The 19,691-nt window shown below is 31.8% G+C and overlaps 2 protein-coding genes across 2 annotated transcripts; one reads left to right on the top strand and one right to left on the bottom strand.

The window, feature by feature from the left end:
* Window positions 1-6,821: 6,821 nt before the first annotated feature.
* On the top strand, window positions 6,822-8,837 carry LOC109818591 (uncharacterized). Its single transcript, XM_020384109.2, has 5 exons — window positions 6,822-7,030; window positions 7,307-7,383; window positions 8,103-8,214; window positions 8,314-8,458; window positions 8,630-8,837. Exons 1-4 carry the CDS (start codon window positions 6,948-6,950, stop codon window positions 8,429-8,431), a joined length of 390 nt encoding a protein of 129 aa, XP_020239698.1. The 5' UTR covers window positions 6,822-6,947; the 3' UTR covers window positions 8,432-8,458; window positions 8,630-8,837.
* A 2,617-nt stretch (window positions 8,838-11,454) lies between these two features.
* LOC109818590 (protein trichome birefringence-like 38) lies at window positions 11,455-15,917 on the bottom strand. Its single transcript, XM_020384107.3, has 5 exons — window positions 15,344-15,917; window positions 14,680-14,851; window positions 12,692-12,867; window positions 12,213-12,371; window positions 11,455-11,997 (listed from the first exon to the last, which is right to left on the bottom strand). Exons 1-5 carry the CDS (start codon window positions 15,637-15,639, stop codon window positions 11,706-11,708), a joined length of 1,095 nt encoding a protein of 364 aa, XP_020239696.1. The 5' UTR covers window positions 15,640-15,917; the 3' UTR covers window positions 11,455-11,705.
* Between the last annotated feature and the right edge of the window lie 3,774 nt (window positions 15,918-19,691).

Below are 19,691 nucleotides of genomic sequence, written 5' to 3'. Positions count from 1 at the left end.
GCTGAGTTATAACATATCACAAGGGGTCCAAGTTTGAGCGCCCTAGCTGTACCTCTTGACGCTTGAGCTGTGGAGGTTTGAGAGTTCAAAAGAGAACTCCAGAGAGTTGGCGCCATAGCTGCAAAAGCCAACGCTTGAGCGCTGGAACTATCATAAGCAATTGATGCTAGAACAGAGAGTTAGCGCCTTAGCTGCAAAATTTGGCGCTGCAGCTGTGAAATTTTGAGATCAAATGTGAGCTCCAGAGAGTTAGCGCCATGGCTGTGGAGCCTGGCGCTCAAGCTGTGGAATTTTAAACTTAGAAATGAGCTCCAGAGGCCTGGCGCTTGAGCGGTGAAATTTGGCGCTTCAGCGCTGAAAATTTTGACATACAAATTGGCTTAAACAGAGACTTGGCGCTTTAGCTGCAGATTGTGGCGCTTGAGCGCTAAAATTTTGGGATCAAGGGTGAGCTCCAGAGACTTGGCGCTTTGGCTGTGGAGCCTGGCGCTCCAGCGCTGGAAATTTTGAGCTTAATTGATGCATCCAGAGACTTGGCGCTAAGGCGTTGGTATCAAAGCTGCAGCGCTGGGTCTTAGAATTAAAATTCTAAGCTTTTCTCTTCTAAATAGCACTACGTTCATTCTTCTTGAGCATTTTACCATTTCTTTTTCAGGTTAACTACTATACCAACACTGCAAACATCACAAAGCATTTCACTATTGTTCCACATTAGACATTAAGTTGAACATGTACTTAATTATCATCAACAATAATATAACTCAGCCACAACCCATCTTAACACCACAATCATCATGGAATAAATCTCCCTATGGACAAAGATATTTCACTCCACACTCTACATTATCAAAATAATCACAAACCTAACACCCAAATTAATGCATCATCAACATAAAACAAAAAAACTAACATCCCACATTTTAACACACAACACGTAAACACAACTTAAACTAAATCATAAATGTTAAACATATTCCACAACATGCAAATCATCAAGCACACTCATTCTAAAATTAAGCAACTATTTGACCAAAAACTGTTAACTACCTGCTACTCAAGCTAAACTGAGAATTTAAAACAGCAATTAAAACAAGAACATGCTAATTTAATGTCTTTAGCTTGACAACCCTGTTTGTTCATGGCTCCTTCAAATATGTGCTGGTGGTGAATCTCTCAATCTCACCACCCAAATAATGCTTGAGCCTCTGACCATTAACTAACCAAGTCCTTCCAGAGGCAGGATCTTCAAGTTCAATGGCTCCATAGGATTTGACAGATTTAATTGAGAAAAGACCTGACCACTTAGATTTGATCTTCTCAGGGAAGAGTTTCAACCTGGAATTGAACAATAATACCCGCTGGCCAGGTTGGAAGTTCCTATTCAGAATCTTCTTGTCATGATATATCTTGGCTTTGTGCTTGTAGGACTTAAAAGACTCATAAGCTTTCAATCTCCTTTCTTCCCATTCATGCAATTGAAGCTTTCTTTTCTCCCCTGCTGCCTTCAAATCATAATTTAAGGCCTTCAAAGCCCAAAATGCTTTATGTTCCAATCCCACTGGAAGATGACAAGCTTTACCAATGACCTTTTCCAATTCTTCATTAGAGATAGGCAAAGCCTTCTCTAGTGGCAATGAGCTCTTGAAATCATTTTGAGTTTCCAAGTACACATCATCTAATACATCAATTCTAAAGCAATCTTTGTTGCCTTTTGGAAACTTCGTTGTTTCAAATACATTGAAACTCACTTCCTCATCTTGGACTCTCACCTTCAGCTTTCCATCATCCATGTCTATGATAACTCTAGCTGTCTTCATGAAGGGTCTGCCCAATATCAATGGAATCTCCACATCTTCTTCCATGTCCATCACTACAAAATCAACTGGAAACATGAACTTATCAACCTTCACGATCATATCTTCCACTATACCATATGGAAGCTTGATGGATCTATCTGCCAATTGCAAGGTCATCCTTGTGGGTCGTACCTCTACATCTCCAATCTTCTTCAGCATAGATAATGGCATTAAATTGATACTGGCTCCAAGATCTAATAGTGCCTTACCCACTGAAAGATTACCAATTGATACAGGGAGAGTGAAACTACCCGGATCTCTGGATTTTTGAGGCAAAGATTTTTGTATGATGGCACTACACCCAGCCTCAAGCTCCACAGTTTTTTCTTCAAGAATTCTTCTCTTCTTAGTCAAGAGATCCTTCATGAACCGAGCATAAGTAGGCATTTGTTCCATGGCTTCAGTGAAGGGAATATTTATCTGGAGCTTCTTGATGATGTCCAGAAACCTTGCAAATTGTCTTTCCTTCTCTTTCTTAGATGGGGCATGAGGGTAAGGTAAGTCTTTAATAGGAACAGTGGAAATGACTTCCTTGCCCTTCTTTTTATTTTTCTCCTTCTCAACTTCATTCTTCTCTTTTATTTTCTCACTATCTACACCCTCATTTTTATTGCTTTCTCCCTCATTCTTCTCAATCTCTTCCTCAACCCCCCTCAATTCAACATTTTCTTTCTTTTCATTTTTCTCACTTACCCCAACATCACCACCTACCACCTTTCCACTTCTTGTTGTTATGGCTTGGCAATACTCCTTGGGGTTGGTCTTGGTGTTGGCTGAAAATGGGCCTTTAGACATGTCAGCTAATTGTTTAGCTAGCTGACCCACCTGCACCTCCAAGTTCTTGATGGATGCCTCTGTATTCTTCTGGTTGTTCATAGATACCTGCATGAACTGGTTCAGAGTATCCTCCAACTTGCTGGTTCTTTCATGCATAGAAGGATAAGCAGGCTGGTGTTGCTGTTGTTGTTGTGGTGGTGGCCTATTGGATGATCCAGCTTCATTCCTCCATCCATATCCTTGGTTGTTATTGTTGCTTCTCCAACCTTGATTTCCCTGCATATAATTGTTAGTGTTATAATTACGGGAATTAAAATTACCTCCTTGTTGTTGGTTCCCCACATAGTTGACCTCTTCTTCATTTGGAATTTCTGAACAGTGACCATTAGGATGATCTCCTCCACAAAAATCACATTTTAAAGAAGGTTTTTGTTGGGTTGAAGAAGAAGCAATAGCATGAAGCTGTTGCGGAATCTTGGCCATTTGCTTAGTCAATGCTTCGATCTGTTGAGACAGCAGTTTGTTCTGAGCAAGAATTGCATCATTAGTGTTAAGATCGAGAACTCCTCTTTTATGAGATTGATGTCTCCCATGCTCTGCTTGGTGATCAGAAGATGCCAGAGATTCTATGATTTGAGTGGCTTCCTCTGGACTCACAGTCATCATGGTGCCACCAGCTGCTGCATCTAATAACATCTTCACCTCAGGCTTGATTCCATTCACAAAGAAATTCAGTTGAGCTATATCTTCAAACCCGTGGTTAGGACATTTCCTGAGCAATGACTTAAATCTCTCCCAGGCTTCACAAAATGGTTCATCTACACCTTGCCTGAAAGTAGTAATTTCTGACTTGGCCTTAATATACTTGGATGAAGGATAGAATCGGTTCACAAACTTATTTTCCACATCACCCCAGCTTGTCAAACTTTGATTTGGGTGAGATTGTAACCAAACTTTAGCTTTTCCTGTCAAAGAAAATGGAAACAACCTCAAATATACAGCTTCCTCATCAGCCTTAGGAATTCCCATAGTTCCACATAACTCATAGAAATTTGATAGGTGTGAGTATGGGTCTTCATGATCAAGGCCAGCAAATTGTTGTGAGCTAACCAAGGTAAGGAAGGCAGGTTTCATCTCCATGGCTCTAGAAGTGTTTGGAGCTGCAATGCTAGAGAAATGTCTAGGACCCTGTTGTTGTGCATAATCACCTAGGGTCCTTCTGGGAGGCCTAGTTGGTCCATTTCCACCATTATTATTTCCTGTTTCGTCTTCAGCCATTGGTTGATTTGATGAAGTAGAAGAACTTGGAAAATCCTGTTGTTGTTCTAGGATTCTCTCTAACTGTCTCAGCCTTCTTGTTCTGCTATTATTCCTCCTTGCTGTTCTTTCAATTTCAGGGTCAAAATGCAATTCTTCAGCTGGAGTTTTTCCTCTCATACAATTTTTAAGAAATCTGCACAGGAAGGTGAATCCACAAAACACAACAAGACAGATATCTCTATATTGTAGCTATTCACAAAATGGATTATCTACACAATTGCAAAATCACAAGATTAAAAATTACTAATTAGCACCAAATCCCCGGCAACGGCGCCAGAAACTTGATGGTGTTTTTGATTGATGGTTTTATCGCAAACACATCATTTGGCAAGTGAACCAAGTTTCGAAGTAGTATTTAAAGATCGTCCTCAGGGATTTGAGTGATTAGTAATTCTTACTCTAATGATTTATAAGAAAATGATGTTCAAATTGCAGATGAATGAAAATAGATTAAAACAACACAATAAAACAAATGTAATAAGGACAATGATTAAGAAACAAGGATTGGTTCGGAAGCACTTGCTAACTCATATATCTTCTTAAAATAAATGCTATTCTAATTCCATTATTTCCACGTTCATTAAGTAATCCAACAAGATTCCTCAAGGTTGAATCCTAAAGTCATTAAGCTCAAAACATGATTCCTCTATGTTTTGAGTTTAACACTTCGCATTAAGACCAAGAACTTGAACAATGTGACTAACCAAATCAAGTCTATCCCTAGAACAAGAATTGATTAGGTGCAAGATTCAGTTCGGGTTTTCAAAAACGTTTTCCAACTGGATTCAAAAACCAAAAATCATACAACGGGTGATCAAGCCGATATAAGCATTAAGGAAAGAATCAAACACAAATAATGAAATTAAAATGCATATATTTAAGAAGAAGAAGAGTTAATAGTTACATCCAACCAATCCTCAATGAAATTAGCCACTCATGGCCATTACAAATTCTGCAGCAAATTCCATAAGAGAGTACAAAGTTGCAGATCAAAAACAGAGGTTCAGGACTCCTCCTACGTGACTCCCTAGCTGCAGCCCCCAATCAGTTAGTTTTTTTTGAGCTGTAGTCTCCAATCAATGTATATACAGCTGTTTTTGCATTATTGGTTCAATTAGTGGTTTTTCCACTAATGATTTTCCCCTTTTTCCTTGTTTGTTTCTCCTTAATTTAAGGCTCCTTGTCTCTCTTTTTAATTGAGTGCTCATGTGCTTCTTGTTTCTTTCCTTAATTTTGTACCCCACTGTTTCTCTCTTTTCCTTTGTTTATATCAGCTTTAAAATAGGGGCAGAAAAGTGATTTTTATCTCCACAGCTACAGCTGTAGATTCACAGCTATAGCTCCAACTTTCTGGACCCTTTTCAGACTTCCACAGCTCGAGCTCCAGATTCACAGCTCGAGCTTCAGCTTTCCAGATTTCCACAGCTCGAGCCCCAGATTCACAGCTCGAGCTTCAGCTTTCCAGATTTCCACAGCTCGAGCCCCAGATTCACAGCTCGAGCTCCAGATTCACAGCTCGAGCTCCAGATCTACAGCTATAGCTTCAAGTCTCTGGAACTTCACAATTTTTCCCCAAATTTTCACAGCTCGAGCTCCAGATCCACAGCTATAGCTGTGGATTTCTGCCTAGCCAAAAATTCTGCAAAAATATGAGGAAATTCCTTAAAATTGCTACTACTCCTCTACTCTTATAATATAACTTAATTATTTAAATAAAAAGAGTGAAATAACATACATATTATCTCTAATTACCCAAAAAGAGTACCAAAAGTTGAGTGCAAAACAAGCCTAAAAATGCACTCAACAAGTCCTTATATTCAAATTTTGTTAAGAAATTTATAAAAAATTATTACATAAAATCTATCTATTAGTATCCCTATCAATGAAAAGATCACATTAAATCCGGTTGATATTGCGTATAACTGTATTAATTAGTCACTTTCAAATATGTTATTAGTGACCTAAGGGACTAAAATAAGATTTTTGAAAATTACAGAGACTAAAAATAACAATTTTAAGTTTGAGGACAAAAAACAAATTTATCTTAAATTTGAGGGACTAAAAACATATTTAAGTCAAATATAAATTATATATTAATAAGAAAATTAATAATTTATGTTGCTTAAGATATAGCTGATAAATTATAATTATACTAAATATTATCAACAATTAAAATTACTTATTTTAATCTTAGTTTTAAGGACTTAGATCCAATTCCATGAACCTCCTCACCAGCTGAAAGTGATACAATGACGTGTTGCATTTTCATACACGTGGCGTACTTTAATGATGACGTGGCGCATACAGAACGAAGCACTTCTTAGCTGCAAGCACCTTCTTATAATCCAAGGATAACTATCAAAGAAAGATATTTATTTTTATATATAATTAAAAAAAAAATTATAATAAATATATATTTTAAATTATAAAAATTAGTTTAAATTGTAATATAATACTATCATTATTAACTAGTAATATTTTACAAAATTTTAAAATTTATTTTAGGGATAAAGAGAATACATTAGAAAAGATTAATAGTAAAAAAAAATTAAGGTCTGATTTGCATAAAATTTTTAATAAACACGTATAGGAAAAAAAATTAAGTTTTTATATATATAAACTAAAATCAACTTTTGAAGAATGAGATAATTGAACATACATTAATGAATTAAACATACATTCACAAAAATATTTAAATAAATAAATTAAAAATTTTATTTTAAATCTATTTATTATCATTCAAGTTAGAATTTATCCAATTCATCACTACGTGTTCAACATTTGACCATATTCTTTGATTATGATACACGTATCATTTTAATATGTTGATTTGGCTCATCAACAAAGACACACGAGGAGCTATGAGCTGTCTCATCCATTGCTAATAGAGTTGTGTTTCTGAGTCTATAAACAACAATTCTGAGAGAGTTGTGTTTCATCACCAAAATCACTCTTCAGTCGTAGAACAAATATACATCACCTCTGATCTAATTAATGGAAGGTGGACAAAAGGGAAACTCATTACAAGATATGAAGCTTTTGTTCGTTGAGATGGGTGTTGGCTATGACCTTCATGGGTATTCTGTTTTATTATTTGACTCTTCTAGGGCATCAAGTTAACTGAGTAAAAGTGCACACCAAAATTTCTTACTAATTAATCATTTTTAATAAAATATAAATAAATATGAGAATTTAATTAATTCCTATTTTTTATGTAAAAATTGCTGCTCTACACTCTCTGCATAGTAATGAATTTTAATATTATTTTTGCCTCACCTATTTGATAGCTATTCTAACATTCTTTCTTTTGGTCACTTGACAATATTTTATTCAAATTATGTTGTTCTTAACAGTCAGGACATAACAGCTGCTGCAATGAGAGCATGCAGAGATGCAATTGCTACCAATTCAATTCCTGCTTTCCGTAAAGGTAATTCTGATGGTTTTAATTAAACAATTTTTAGTTTTTTCAATTATCACAATTTTGTATAATTCTAACTCTTTAATATTTAATTGAGTATTTTTTGCTCTAAAATATATAACAATTATATGATTTTAGTCTCTCAAACATTAAAATTATATAAATTTTTATTTATTTAAGTTATATATATATTAATAATTTTAATGATAATAAATATATATTATTTAATAATGAATGAAAACTATAATATATTTAATTTAAATAATTAAAATTATATAATTGTGATAGTTGAAGTATTAAAATCGTACAATTAATGTATAGATAAAAAAACGTAATTAACTCAATTCTTTTTCTTATCAATGAAGTTAATTATCTTTTATGTTTTGTTCCAATATAATCTTTTACATGATCTTTACACGGAACCAATAAAACATATATTTATATCTATCAACAGATTAGAATTAAAAAGCATTATTCTTTGACTTTCAAAAGTCTTCAATTTCATTCTCATTTATTACAGTTATTATTTAAATAAAGGAAAGAAAAGTGATGGAGATGCAATTTCCAGTTATACAATTGTTTAATATAATTATTTTATACAAATGAAAATCAAAGAGAGAAAATCAAAGGGAGAAGGGGAAAAGAAAAAGAAAATTGTGATGTAATTCATTAATTTCCTATTGAATTGAAAGGACATGTGAAGTCCAACAAAAATAAATTTGGTGCAGGTAGCATCCCTGGTGTTACATCTGATCACATGAAATTACATGTCAAACTTGGGGTGCCTCATCCTCTACAACAAAACTTGGATATGGATAAAGTTAAGACCGTGTTTCCATAGTGAGTAAAAGCACCTCTTCATATAAATAATATTTATGTTTTCCAAATTCATTTTCCATTTGAGATACAACAACATTGTTTAAATATATATAATTTCAGTGGGCAAATTATGAACTTTGAAGTAGTAGATGGTGGACTCGTGTGCTCAACTGAAGAAATGGCTGAAAAGAACGATGATTGCTACGTTGTTAATGCTGCTGTATATGTTGGTTACTAGGTTTTTCGTATAGTTTCCCTCATTATGGTAATTACTTTCACTTCCAAATTTTACTCATTGTGACACAAAGTTAATTATCTTGGTAATTTTACTTCAAATCAGAACTAAGGACACATCATGCAAATGTAAGTTGGAAAATAAGTTTACTTCATTAATTAATTAACGTTGGTGAATATGTCGTAATTAAATGATTTGCAGGAATCTTTGTATGGGTTGGTGCTTCAGTAAAGCTACAATGAGAAGTATTTGCATTTCAACTTTTATGTATTTAATTAATACGTAGCTGTATTCTCCTTTCATTGTTTTTGTTTCGGCATGAACGTACTTTTGTAACTTATATACGGTTTTGTTCACTGTTTGGTTTGTAATAATCACCTATCGCAGAATCGCGAGACTTTATTTGTTACCTGTCAAACCTTCTTTACATTTTTTTTATCCTTCTACAATTAGGAGTGTGACAAAATGGGTTATGACCGACAACTAGAGTTAGTCTAGTTGTTGAGTGGGGAGGGACTAGGGTAATTAGAAGCATGAAGACCTAGGTTTAATCCTCATTGCAATCATCTTTGTAATCTTTCTTATCTTTACAAAAAAAAAAAATGGGTCATGACTTACAGGTCAGTTTGTTAGCCCGTCAAAAATTGATGAATTGGACCTATCATTTCATTTCAATCTATCAACCTGTCATTAAGCAATATACTTTTACAATCATTCTAAATAGAAAAAAAGGACTAGTCCCACCATAACCAGCATAAGAAAGGTTCTTTTATAGTCATTAGCATTCCGGAAAGTACTTTTACCGTCATTAGCATTCCGGAAAGTACTTTCCGGAATAGTAAAATTATTGTTCATATAATTCTGGAAAGAACTTTTTGTAATAGTAACTTTAATATTATGGAAAGTACTTTCCGTAATTATGTAACAAAACATTTCCGGAAAATACTTTCCGGAATAAGAATTTAATATTATGGAAAGTATTTTCCGGAACATTTTTATATAATTCCGGAAAGAACTTTCCGTAACAGTAAGAAGAAGAAGAAGATGAGTGTCAGAAAGAGAAAGAAGAGGGGTGTGCGAGGTGCGGGAAAAAAAAGAGAAGAGGAGTCCAGAAAGAGAAAGAAGAGGGGTGCGCAATGTCAGCAGGTGGTCTTGTAAGAGAAAGACTCTTACTTGTTCTATGGAAAGACACACTAGTACAAAAATGACTTTTAAAATCGGAGTTTTGAAATCAGTCATAAGGTAGCCATTTTAAAAGTGACGTGGTGGCCTGAACTGCAACAAAAAGGCCCCAGAACGGCCCGTTCTTCAAGCAGAACGGCCTATACTGCTTTCAGTACGGCCCGTACTGCAAGCAAAACGGCCTGTACTACAAGCAGAACGGACTGTACTGCTTGCAGAACAGGCCGTGCTGCAAGCAATATGGGGCATTCTACAAGCAGTACGGAGCGTTCTGCAATCAGAACGGGCCGTTCTACTTGTAGAACGGCCTGTTCTGGTGTCGTTCTGGTGCCGTTCTGTGCGGGGAAGGGGGGTGTGGGGAAGGGAGGTGTAAATTTAGGAATTTCATTTTTTTTAAAAGGGTAATTTAGATATTTTATATTTTTTTTAAAAAGGGGTGTATTTATACGAGAGTGGAGGTGTGTTTATCATCTGCCCAAAGTTTATCCTGCTAAGCCCACCAACTCGTCCACAACTTTTTTACATTTTTTTTAATATTTTTTAATGTAATGTGGGTTAGTCTGTCGGTTTATTAGATTACATTTAGGCAGAGTAGACTAATATTTTCAACCCGTTTTTAATGGTAGATTGACCGGATCCAACCCATTTTTGACAGGCCATTAATGAGTCAAGCCAAAATGGACCAAGCTAGCCCGTTTTGTCATCCCTAATTACAATGGTCATATCACTTTTTAATCTATATTATTTTAACTCTCTCATTAGACACTAGATCGATCTAGTGGTTTAAGTTTCTTTACTCATATGCCATTAACTGGAGCACGTTAGATAAATTTCTTTTAAGAGTATTTTTAGTAAAAAGGATGAAAAGTTAAAATTAGCTTATTATATAACTTTTAATTTGTAGAATCTTTCTTATATTAGTTTTTCTAATAATTTATTTTTAATTTATACATTAGTTAGTTCTAATTAAAAAAAATTAAATTTTTTTTCTCTTAAAAATACTTTTAAAGGAATTTATCCAAACACATTCCTAATTGAATTTGAATAATTAACTCGATTTAGGTTGTTATAGAATTAATTTTATCCAAACACGTTCCTACATGAACAATTAATTCAATCTCATAAAAGACATTTGTAATTCATGAACAATAATTGTGGACAATTGAGGAAATTTTTGACAATTAATAATGTTATAGAATTTTCAATTAAATCAGGGATAGAATAGAGTGATCGAAGACATATGTAAACCATGACAATAAGTTATTTTAATCATTTAAAAATCAATTTTTTTTTACAAGTTTTTTTTTTTAACTTTCGATTCTCATATCCAAATCACTTAATTAATTTGCTTATAGAATATATAAAATTTCTTCGAAATCATAATATTACAATTAATAATTTAGTTATAGGATACACTTGTCCTTTAAGTGTGTAATTATAAAACGCATCAAGTACCTGATAAACAATAAGAACTAATCCATTTGGCATGCAAAAGTAATGGCTAATATTCTCGAGCATGAGACTAACCTCAATATTACTGCTGAACTCACATGGGGGCACCATCACCAATCTCCCAAGGTCCCTCACAAAGATGAAACATATTCCTGCAGTAAAGTTTCTGCCATCCTCTGCTTCACAACTTACAACTGATGGTAACAAAATATTCTCAATTTTTTTTAACCATGTCATTAGTGTCGAGTATTCAGAGCTTTATCGATAACAAATTTCTGTTGAAAAGTTTGACAGTATATATGTAATGGAGTCTCTCGTTGCAAACTTTTTTTATCCATCCACGACTCAAGACTCGAACATACTAAATTATTATACTATACATTACAAAACACTTTCACTAAATAAGATTTATTAAACACTTCACAAAGACAGGAAGTGTGCATCAAATCAATCGTTGGTAAAGTTCAATCGCAATTTATCATCCAATAAACATTAGTATCCCCTTGTAAAGTAAATTTTCATTTTCATGACATGTGTAACAATTTGATATCCCTGACTAACTTGCTTTGGAGCTCTGTTATAACTATTCTTCAAGAGTCCTATAATACAATTGAATTCAACCCTTCACTAGAAGTTCACAATTTCACATTATAAGAGCTGCATTTAGGAGTTCGTTCCAAGTATCAGGTAGTCCTGGAAGGCACCAGTGACTGCAGTCATTACCCGCATGTTCCCCGCTATAGACAGAAGGATGTGCATCTTTTCGCAGTTGTGAGAGAAGTGTTATGTCAAGTAGATAAACTTTATTCTTCATGTTCTTTAACACTTTGTTCACTATGTTTGCTGCAGGAGGTAAACCTGCTGGGTATGTTGACCCAGCTAATGGTTCAAGTTCTCCACTACAACTCTTTCTTGGCTGATTCCACTCCTGACCTCTGAATCATAAAATACATTTCAGTTAATGACAATTTTGAAAATGTTAAAAGTTTTAGCTATTGATTCTGAGTCTGTTTAAATACAAGTTTAGTAAAGTTTTTGAGAATTTCTTTACCAGAAAAAACTCTTTATTTTTAGTAGAAAAATAATTTTTAAAAACCTCTTCTAAACTTTATCCAAACAGTAAAGAATTGGGTCAATAAGAATTACTTACTGATAATGAGTAGGAGAAATGCCTTGAAAGAAAACTTTAGTTTTGGTAGGGTCAACATTTTGATCAACCCATCGAGCCCATGTGGTCATCCCTTTATAAAAGGCCTCAAAACGGTCCATGTCCTTCAGCAGATTGGGACCATCTCTTATGTAATCCCATCTGAATATAGCAAACATGGACAACCATCAAGTTCGAGAATAAAATAAAACGAATGAACCAATGAAGTGGTAACCAAGCTAATCAGAAATCCTAACAAAAACACAACCTTTTTCTGTTATGTACAGATACATTCACTTCTATAGTTCATATAAGGTCAAAACATAGTATAGTTGGTGTTATTCGTTGAGATTTTACCTTGTAGTATCTATAATATAATATTCTATGCTATCAAGGTAAAACTTTAATTCTAGACAATGAATACCAACAAATCTTTGTACTAGATATAATTAGCATTGTTAATGTACAAGAAAGCATAATACCCTTGAGAATTTCCAGTGTGGGTCCACCAATGCCAGGAATTGAAGATCAACATGTCCATGCCAATCCAAGCATTACCAGCTTGTATGGAGTCTAGTGTGAGCACTCGCCCAGCTTCTTCTCGATTTATGTCTACCAAATAGGGTGTGCGATAGAGTGTTATGGTTAGTGCATAGTCCTACCAACAACCACAGCAGTATCAGATTTTGGGTGGTTGAGATTAAGTTTCAAATTCAATCATATTTCTTTTAGAAAACAAGACAAGTTGGACTTGTATTCACGAGGCTCAACACAATCATTACAAAAAAAGAAATGTGAATGCATAAAATATTCACGTGCGAAATAGTAACTTGTCCACACAAGTTTGTTTTATTTTTAAGTTGGCATAAATAAGTTTAATTATGATGTAATAAATGAGATGTTATGCGATCGATGTTGATTAAAGTAAAAGTGTGAAATAATGAAGGCGAATAATTGCAAGAGAAGTTGCAAGTTGTAGTCACAGGTTGGCAAGCACCTCACAGCCTGTCAAGTGTATCTTAATGGAAAACAAGAAAGGAACTGAGGATTGGGAGTTGGGACCTCTGTTTTCTGGCTTAATCTGATCATACGTAAATTAACACCGTGTTTGTTCCAAAGTAACATCCAAGAAATAGGAACAAGAGGTACCAAATTGATGACAAGTTAAAATTAAAGCTCGTTTCAAACCACAGAAATTTGTATCCATTTCTGATTGATTAAATTGTTTTTCTATACTAAGATTGTAAAAATGTTTCATTTAATCGATTTAATTAAAATTTTATTTAATTATGTTTATTTTCGAAAGTTTCAATTGATTACACAGTTTTTATTCAATTGAAAGATTAATTTTTTTATATTAATTGTATATATACTTTAAATTTATTTACTTAATTTATAATTTTTAATCTAATTTAATTTTACTTTAGAATTATTTATTTATTTTATTTCAAAATATTATTTATTTAGTTATATTATCTTTATTTAATTGATTAAAATAAATAATCATTTTAAAAATATTTTTTATTTTCTATTTCTTTTTTTTTTATACTTATTTTTACTCGATTTATTTATTTTTCTCTTCTACTTTTTATATACTTTATTTCTCACTTATTTCTTTCTATTTTATTAAACATAAATAATATTATTTATCACATATTTTTCTTCAATCAAACACCTAAATTTTCAATCCATTTCTTACCGATTTTTCTTATCTATTTTTCTTCACTCTATTTTTTAAAAAAAAAAATTCCTTTATCCAACACACTCTAACTGTTTCCACATCTATTCAAGCATACATCATTTTACGTAGAATTATATTTTATCAAATGATTACTCGTATTTTGCCAGCCCACATTTTGAATTTTCCTTTTATGCATGACATTATCATTATTCAATTTAAGTGAGTTGTTTTCTCTGACTTCTTTTTTCTTTTTTCTCTTTTAGAGGGCACTGCTTTACTTATATATATATAATTTAATTTCTGATTATCTTTCTAGACTTTAGTCCACTTTACTCATTACTGTTTGATTTTTATTTTATTTTTTAAAGACACAAGGTTATTTATTAAAGCTTAATAAATTTACTTGGCTCCCACTTAATATTTCCTGTCAAAATCTATGTTACAATTTACCAGTATTATACTTTATATAACTTTTATTTTATTATTATTCCTCTATCTGATATATCATATTAGCTATTAAATATATATTTGGTTCTTTATCTCTTTTTTTTATTATTGAGTGTCCATCAATTATTTTCCTATTTCCTAAGATACACACTTCTCTCTTTAACCAGTAAAGTGGCATTTTCTCTTTCTCTGACTAGATGTTACACTCAGTGAAGATGTTTAACAAAAACATTTAATAATAGAATGGAGAAACAAACAATAGGAGAATGTTGTATATCTAGGAGTGGTTTGTGTATTAAATCCGAAAGGAGACAAAGAGAACAAAATAAAAGAAAAACAAACCTGGAAGGTCACAGTAGACAGTGCTTCTCTCCTCACAAAGCTGGTGGCAGCATTTGGCACCGACGCGTGAAGAATGCAGGACAATGATTCCCACATGTTCAGACTCAACGAGTCACCCACAAACATTATCTTCTTACCCCTCCACCTGTTCAAGAAATCCACTCCATCCAACCTTCCACACAAAAATTACACTCACATCCATTACTATACTAATTGCACAATAAACTCTTGTTAATTCTTAAAGAGACTCATTAAAACATGTTTCACAATAAACAATAACACAATATTGTCATATTGTTTGTAATTTCAAACATCAATAATTTCATGTTCGATCTATGCTACCTTCTGGTTCATTGTTAAATTCTATCTTAAACCAAACTACTTGATATTAAATAAGGTATTGTCAATCACATATATAAGTTGTCTTTTAGAGAATTGAGATAGATAATCTGAAACTTCACAACACTTTCCTCCAATAACATTTGTAAGATATTAAGTGAAGTTGTTTACCAGATATATCAGTTAGAGTCAAAACGACAAGAAATCTCTCAATACCATAAAAAAAAAATAATACTAGGAACATAATTAGTGTTTGATCTAAAAAATCGAAGATATTGTATCATAATAAAGCATGTGTTTGATAAAGATGATCACTAAAGACTACCTGGGCAAGGCACATGAATCAGGCTTCCAAGAGTATTTGAGATACTGATTGTCGGGTCTCCCATACTTTTGGCAATCAAACTCAGCATCAATGAAGGGGCAGGTTGAAGATTCATAAAGAGGATGTGAAGGGTCAATCACCCAACTTCCAATGAACAAGTTACATCCACTTAGTTCCTTTCTTCCTTTAAAGCGAGTCACATTGTAGGACTTAGTGGCTCTTGCTTGGTGCAAGGACACAAGCAGAGCCAGGCTAAAGAAAGAGAGCAAAAGCAAGGTTTTGACTTTGAAAGCCATAATCTATTTTGAGGTCCCAAAGCTCAGAATGAGAGGGATAATAAGAACGTACTTTGTTTGTTCACTTGTGTGTGTGTGTATGAAATGAAGTTATATAGGAGAGAGAGAGTTGTCCATGGTGGTGGGTTCACATGGAGGTGGTGCTTGTGAACTTTGATTAATATATTTTTACGATATTGGTTACGGTGCTCCGTGTGTGAGGTTGTGGGGTTTGAAATTGATGACCTTGTTTTATGGGAGAGAATCATATGTTACTACATTATTGGGATTGAATTGTTCTTTTGTGTCACACTCCTCTCTCTGCACCATGTCACGGGCACACTCAATTTCCATCATATATACTTCCACATGCTTCAATCTTGTTTCATAAATTTAATACTTATTAGCCTCATCTATAGCCGGATTCTTTGAGCATGGTTCCATTAATAACACTTTGTTGACGTGATTTTTATATGTTAAAAGGAATTATTAGTCTATTATCGATTTCTCTGTTAGTATTAAAATCATGTTTAATCAATACTTATAAATTAGTCTCTAGTTATCTACAGTAGGATATTGCGTAAATTTTAAAAAATGAATTAGTGTCTTCTTGTTAATTGGATGTTATATTTGGTATATGAAAAAGATAAAAAAAATGTAATGCAGTGTCATGATAAGTAATAATTGACTATGGAATCTTCGCTAACACAAAAACTGGGCCGCTATAGTTTTATGAATAATTGAGTTTTAGTCGTCTCTATTGTAAAGGCTTTTTGTTTGGTGTGGAAACAGTTCATATTTATAAATTATATAAATTGTTTTAAACACACCTTAATTCATATATTCATTTTATATATACTGGTCAAAAAATATTCATGTTATATAATACTTATCTTTGTGCTGGTTCAACTTCGATATATTAGTTGGCATTAGAAATATTGGATTTAAGACTGTATATATTCTAATTTATGTCAATAAACAAGGATACCATCTAAATATATATAAGTGAAACTAAGCTTAAAAAAGAAAAACAAAACTATAATCAAGATATTTAACATAATCAAATCCTTCCTAACATAATCAAAATATTCCTCCTAATATTTTGCTAAGAGCATCTTCAATGGGGTTGCTTATAAGCAACTCCCATTGGTTAAGCAACTCCCATTGGAGATGCTCTAACAATCTTAAAAACTGAAATCAGTTTAGTAGAAGAGATTTGAGTAATATATATTTTTTCATATTTCAAGTATTATTAATGTGATTCTTAAAAACAAGAATCAAAAAGGACTTTGTGATCTTGGTATAAATTTATATATAAATAACTAAAATAGAATTTTGGTCTTTTATTTTTATTTTAAGTTTCGGTTTGGTCATTCATTTTTAAAAAGTTTCACTTTAATCCTTTAAACTATTTTTATTAGTCAAATTAGTCCGTCCATCAATTTTTTTATACTAACAGTATTAGTTTCAGAAATCGTGGCATCCTCATAATTTGTTACATGTCACTAAATTAACCAAATTAATTAGATATATTGATGGAAAAATTAGCTTGATTTAACAGAGATATTAAAGGATTAAATTAAAAAATTTTAAAGTTAAGATATCAAACTGAAATCTAAAATAAAAATAAGAGACTAAAATTACATTTTACCCTATATAAATTCATATATTGTGTTTATTTTTAAGCCTTAGATTATCTCTATAATTTTTTTCAAAATTGTTACAATTATAATATAATTGATTATTCGTGGATTGTCGTTCCAACATGGCAACTGCATTTACTCCATTCCTCCTATGTTCACTGTCATGCACGAGTCGGAATCAATATAAACAAAAAACTTCATTAATTTATTTTTGGCAAGACCACTTGGCCACAAAATACTCAAGTTTTATTTATTAAATTTATCCTCGATGCAAAATTTTATATAAATTTGTTAAAAATAATCTTAAAGATATAACTTGATATCACACTCTTTGAAAAACAAGCAAGAGTATGTTAAATTTTGTTATAAAATACTATTCAAGTTCTACTTTATTAACACACTACTCTTTCTAAAAATGAGCAATTTTTTTTAATTTTCTCTTAAAAAATATTGAAATAACTAAAAACAAATCTTGATTTTGTTGTTGTCAAATATAGTATATAGAAAACAAACTAATTTTTTGTCTTTTTCAACAAGGATACATCCACATCAAACATTAAATATGAATAGAAAGCACCATGGCAAATGGTAATTTATACAATTAGCATTTTGTTATGAGATTTGGTTTTCTTATAGAATATTTTTATATATAATTAATAAAGGTCATAATATAACTATAAAAAAAAAATTACAATCACTTGTCTATACTCTAATAAACCCAATCCTGAACATCCTATACAGGACTTTGAAACAAAATATACTAGAAGAGAATAATTAAAAATCCCTAAATATTTTGTTATCATTTTCCTTTTTCTTTAGTATCACCCCCACTTGTTTCGGGTCAACTCTTGTTTTCTAGTAAAAACTCAAAATAAACAAAAAAATAATATTAATATATATAGTAGATAGCATTATAAGAGAGGACAATGCCAAGAAAGAAGTGGATGGAGAGAGTTTTTCAATGACATGACAAGTGATAACTCCTCAAAAAAGTTTTAAATAATAAAAAAATATCATTTATTTATTTAAAAGTAAAACTCCCAAATCTAAAATGTAGAAGATTAAAAATTGTAAAATATTAACACTGCCACCTAAGGCATACATCATAATTAAAAGGAAATGAATGAAGGAGGTGAATATCTAAATTGAAACATTGAGCATTGAGCTCGTTGCATGAATAAATTTTGGAGTATTTAAGCTTTAATGTTAAAAAAATTGTGGTAGCTGAAGAATAGGGTTTGTGCATGATGCAGCAAGTGTGCAATTTGGATAGGTGTGTTTGGAGTAAATGGGTCCACAGTTGAGTGAGAGGGTCAATTTCATATGGTTACCCGTGAGGTTGGTTAACACTGCACCACCTATTGTATTCTTACAACTTTCAACTTTCAACATCCTATGTCTAAATTATTGCTAGACATATGACATTGTTCTCATCTTTTGCATAAGTACAATGAACTTGTCAATCCGATTCTTTTTAATATATTTTGACAATTTTTAATTTTAGTCTCTTAATATATTTTTTTTATTAATTTTAATTTTTAAACAATTTTCAATTTTTTAACTCTTTCTTTTGGTAACATTTTGGTCTTGCAATAAATTTTTTTTCATAAAAAAAAATATTTTATGGACTACAACCAAATAAAATTTATTTAAGGATTAAAAATAAAAGTTTATAAAATTTAAGAATTAAAAACATATTTAATTTTATATAATACATGTAACTCTTTGTCTCATATATATATATATATATATATATATATAACTAATGGATGAGTAATTTTCAGTAAAGTTACTAAATTTGATAACTCACATTATATATTGAATTTTAATGATCTAATTGTTAAATTTAAAAAAAATTTAATAATCAAGTTTTTAAAATTTTATAAAATCTAAAAGTTATTTGATTTTTTTTACATAAATTTAAATTATTGTACATTCGTAGTCATTAACTTGAATTTATGAAATAAAGTGTCAAATAGTTTCAAATTTTATAAAAAAGTTTGTATCTTGTTCTATTCAATAAGAACTAATCTAACAACTGAATTATTAAATTCAATGTATATTGTTTGAGTGAAGTAACTTTACTAATAATTACTCTTAGAGTAACTTGATCTCTTTACTTTTGGAATAATTTGATCCTAGCACACACGTGAAACACACATTAGGATTTTATTTCTTAACTCTATATGTAGAGAGTTAAACTATAATACATTATTCAAATACTATCATCATCCTAATTTGAAAAAGGAAACAAATCGCTAAAAGGAATTAAAACATATTGTTAAAGTTTTGTCTAAGTTTCTTCTTAACCTATCTTTTACTTTCTTGATTGTTATTCTTGATAAATTGATAATTAATCTGTTTGATCTTGGTTAAGAGCATATCATATAGGGTGTCATAAAATCATATTACATATTCAAATTTTAGCAT

The sequence above is a fragment of the Cajanus cajan genome, chromosome 3 (assembly GCF_000230855.2).
Source record: "Cajanus cajan strain Asha chromosome 3, NIPB_CcT2T_4, whole genome shotgun sequence".
NCBI classification, from domain to species: domain Eukaryota; kingdom Viridiplantae; phylum Streptophyta; class Magnoliopsida; order Fabales; family Fabaceae; genus Cajanus; species Cajanus cajan.
This window is presented reverse-complemented; position numbering and strand designations above follow the sequence as displayed.

Coding starts and splice junctions, on each gene's coding strand:
- LOC109818591 (XM_020384109.2), top strand. CDS start 6,948: ATGGAAGGTGGACAAAAGGGAAACTCATTACAAGATATGAAGCTTTTG. Junction 7,031..7,306: donor GTTGGCTATGACCTTCATGG/GTATTCTGTTTT, acceptor TGTTCTTAACAG/TCAGGACATAACAGCTGCTG. Junction 7,384..8,102: donor AATTCCTGCTTTCCGTAAAG/GTAATTCTGATG, acceptor AATTTGGTGCAG/GTAGCATCCCTGGTGTTACA.
- LOC109818590 (XM_020384107.3), bottom strand. CDS start 15,639: ATGGCTTTCAAAGTCAAAACCTTGCTTTTGCTCTCTTTCTTTAGCCTG. Junction 14,852..15,343: donor GATTCATGTGCCTTGCCCAG/GTAGTCTTTAGT, acceptor TTTGTGTGGAAG/GTTGGATGGAGTGGATTTCT. Junction 11,998..12,212: donor ATTTCTCCTACTCATTATCA/GTAAGTAATTCT, acceptor TTTATGATTCAG/AGGTCAGGAGTGGAATCAGC.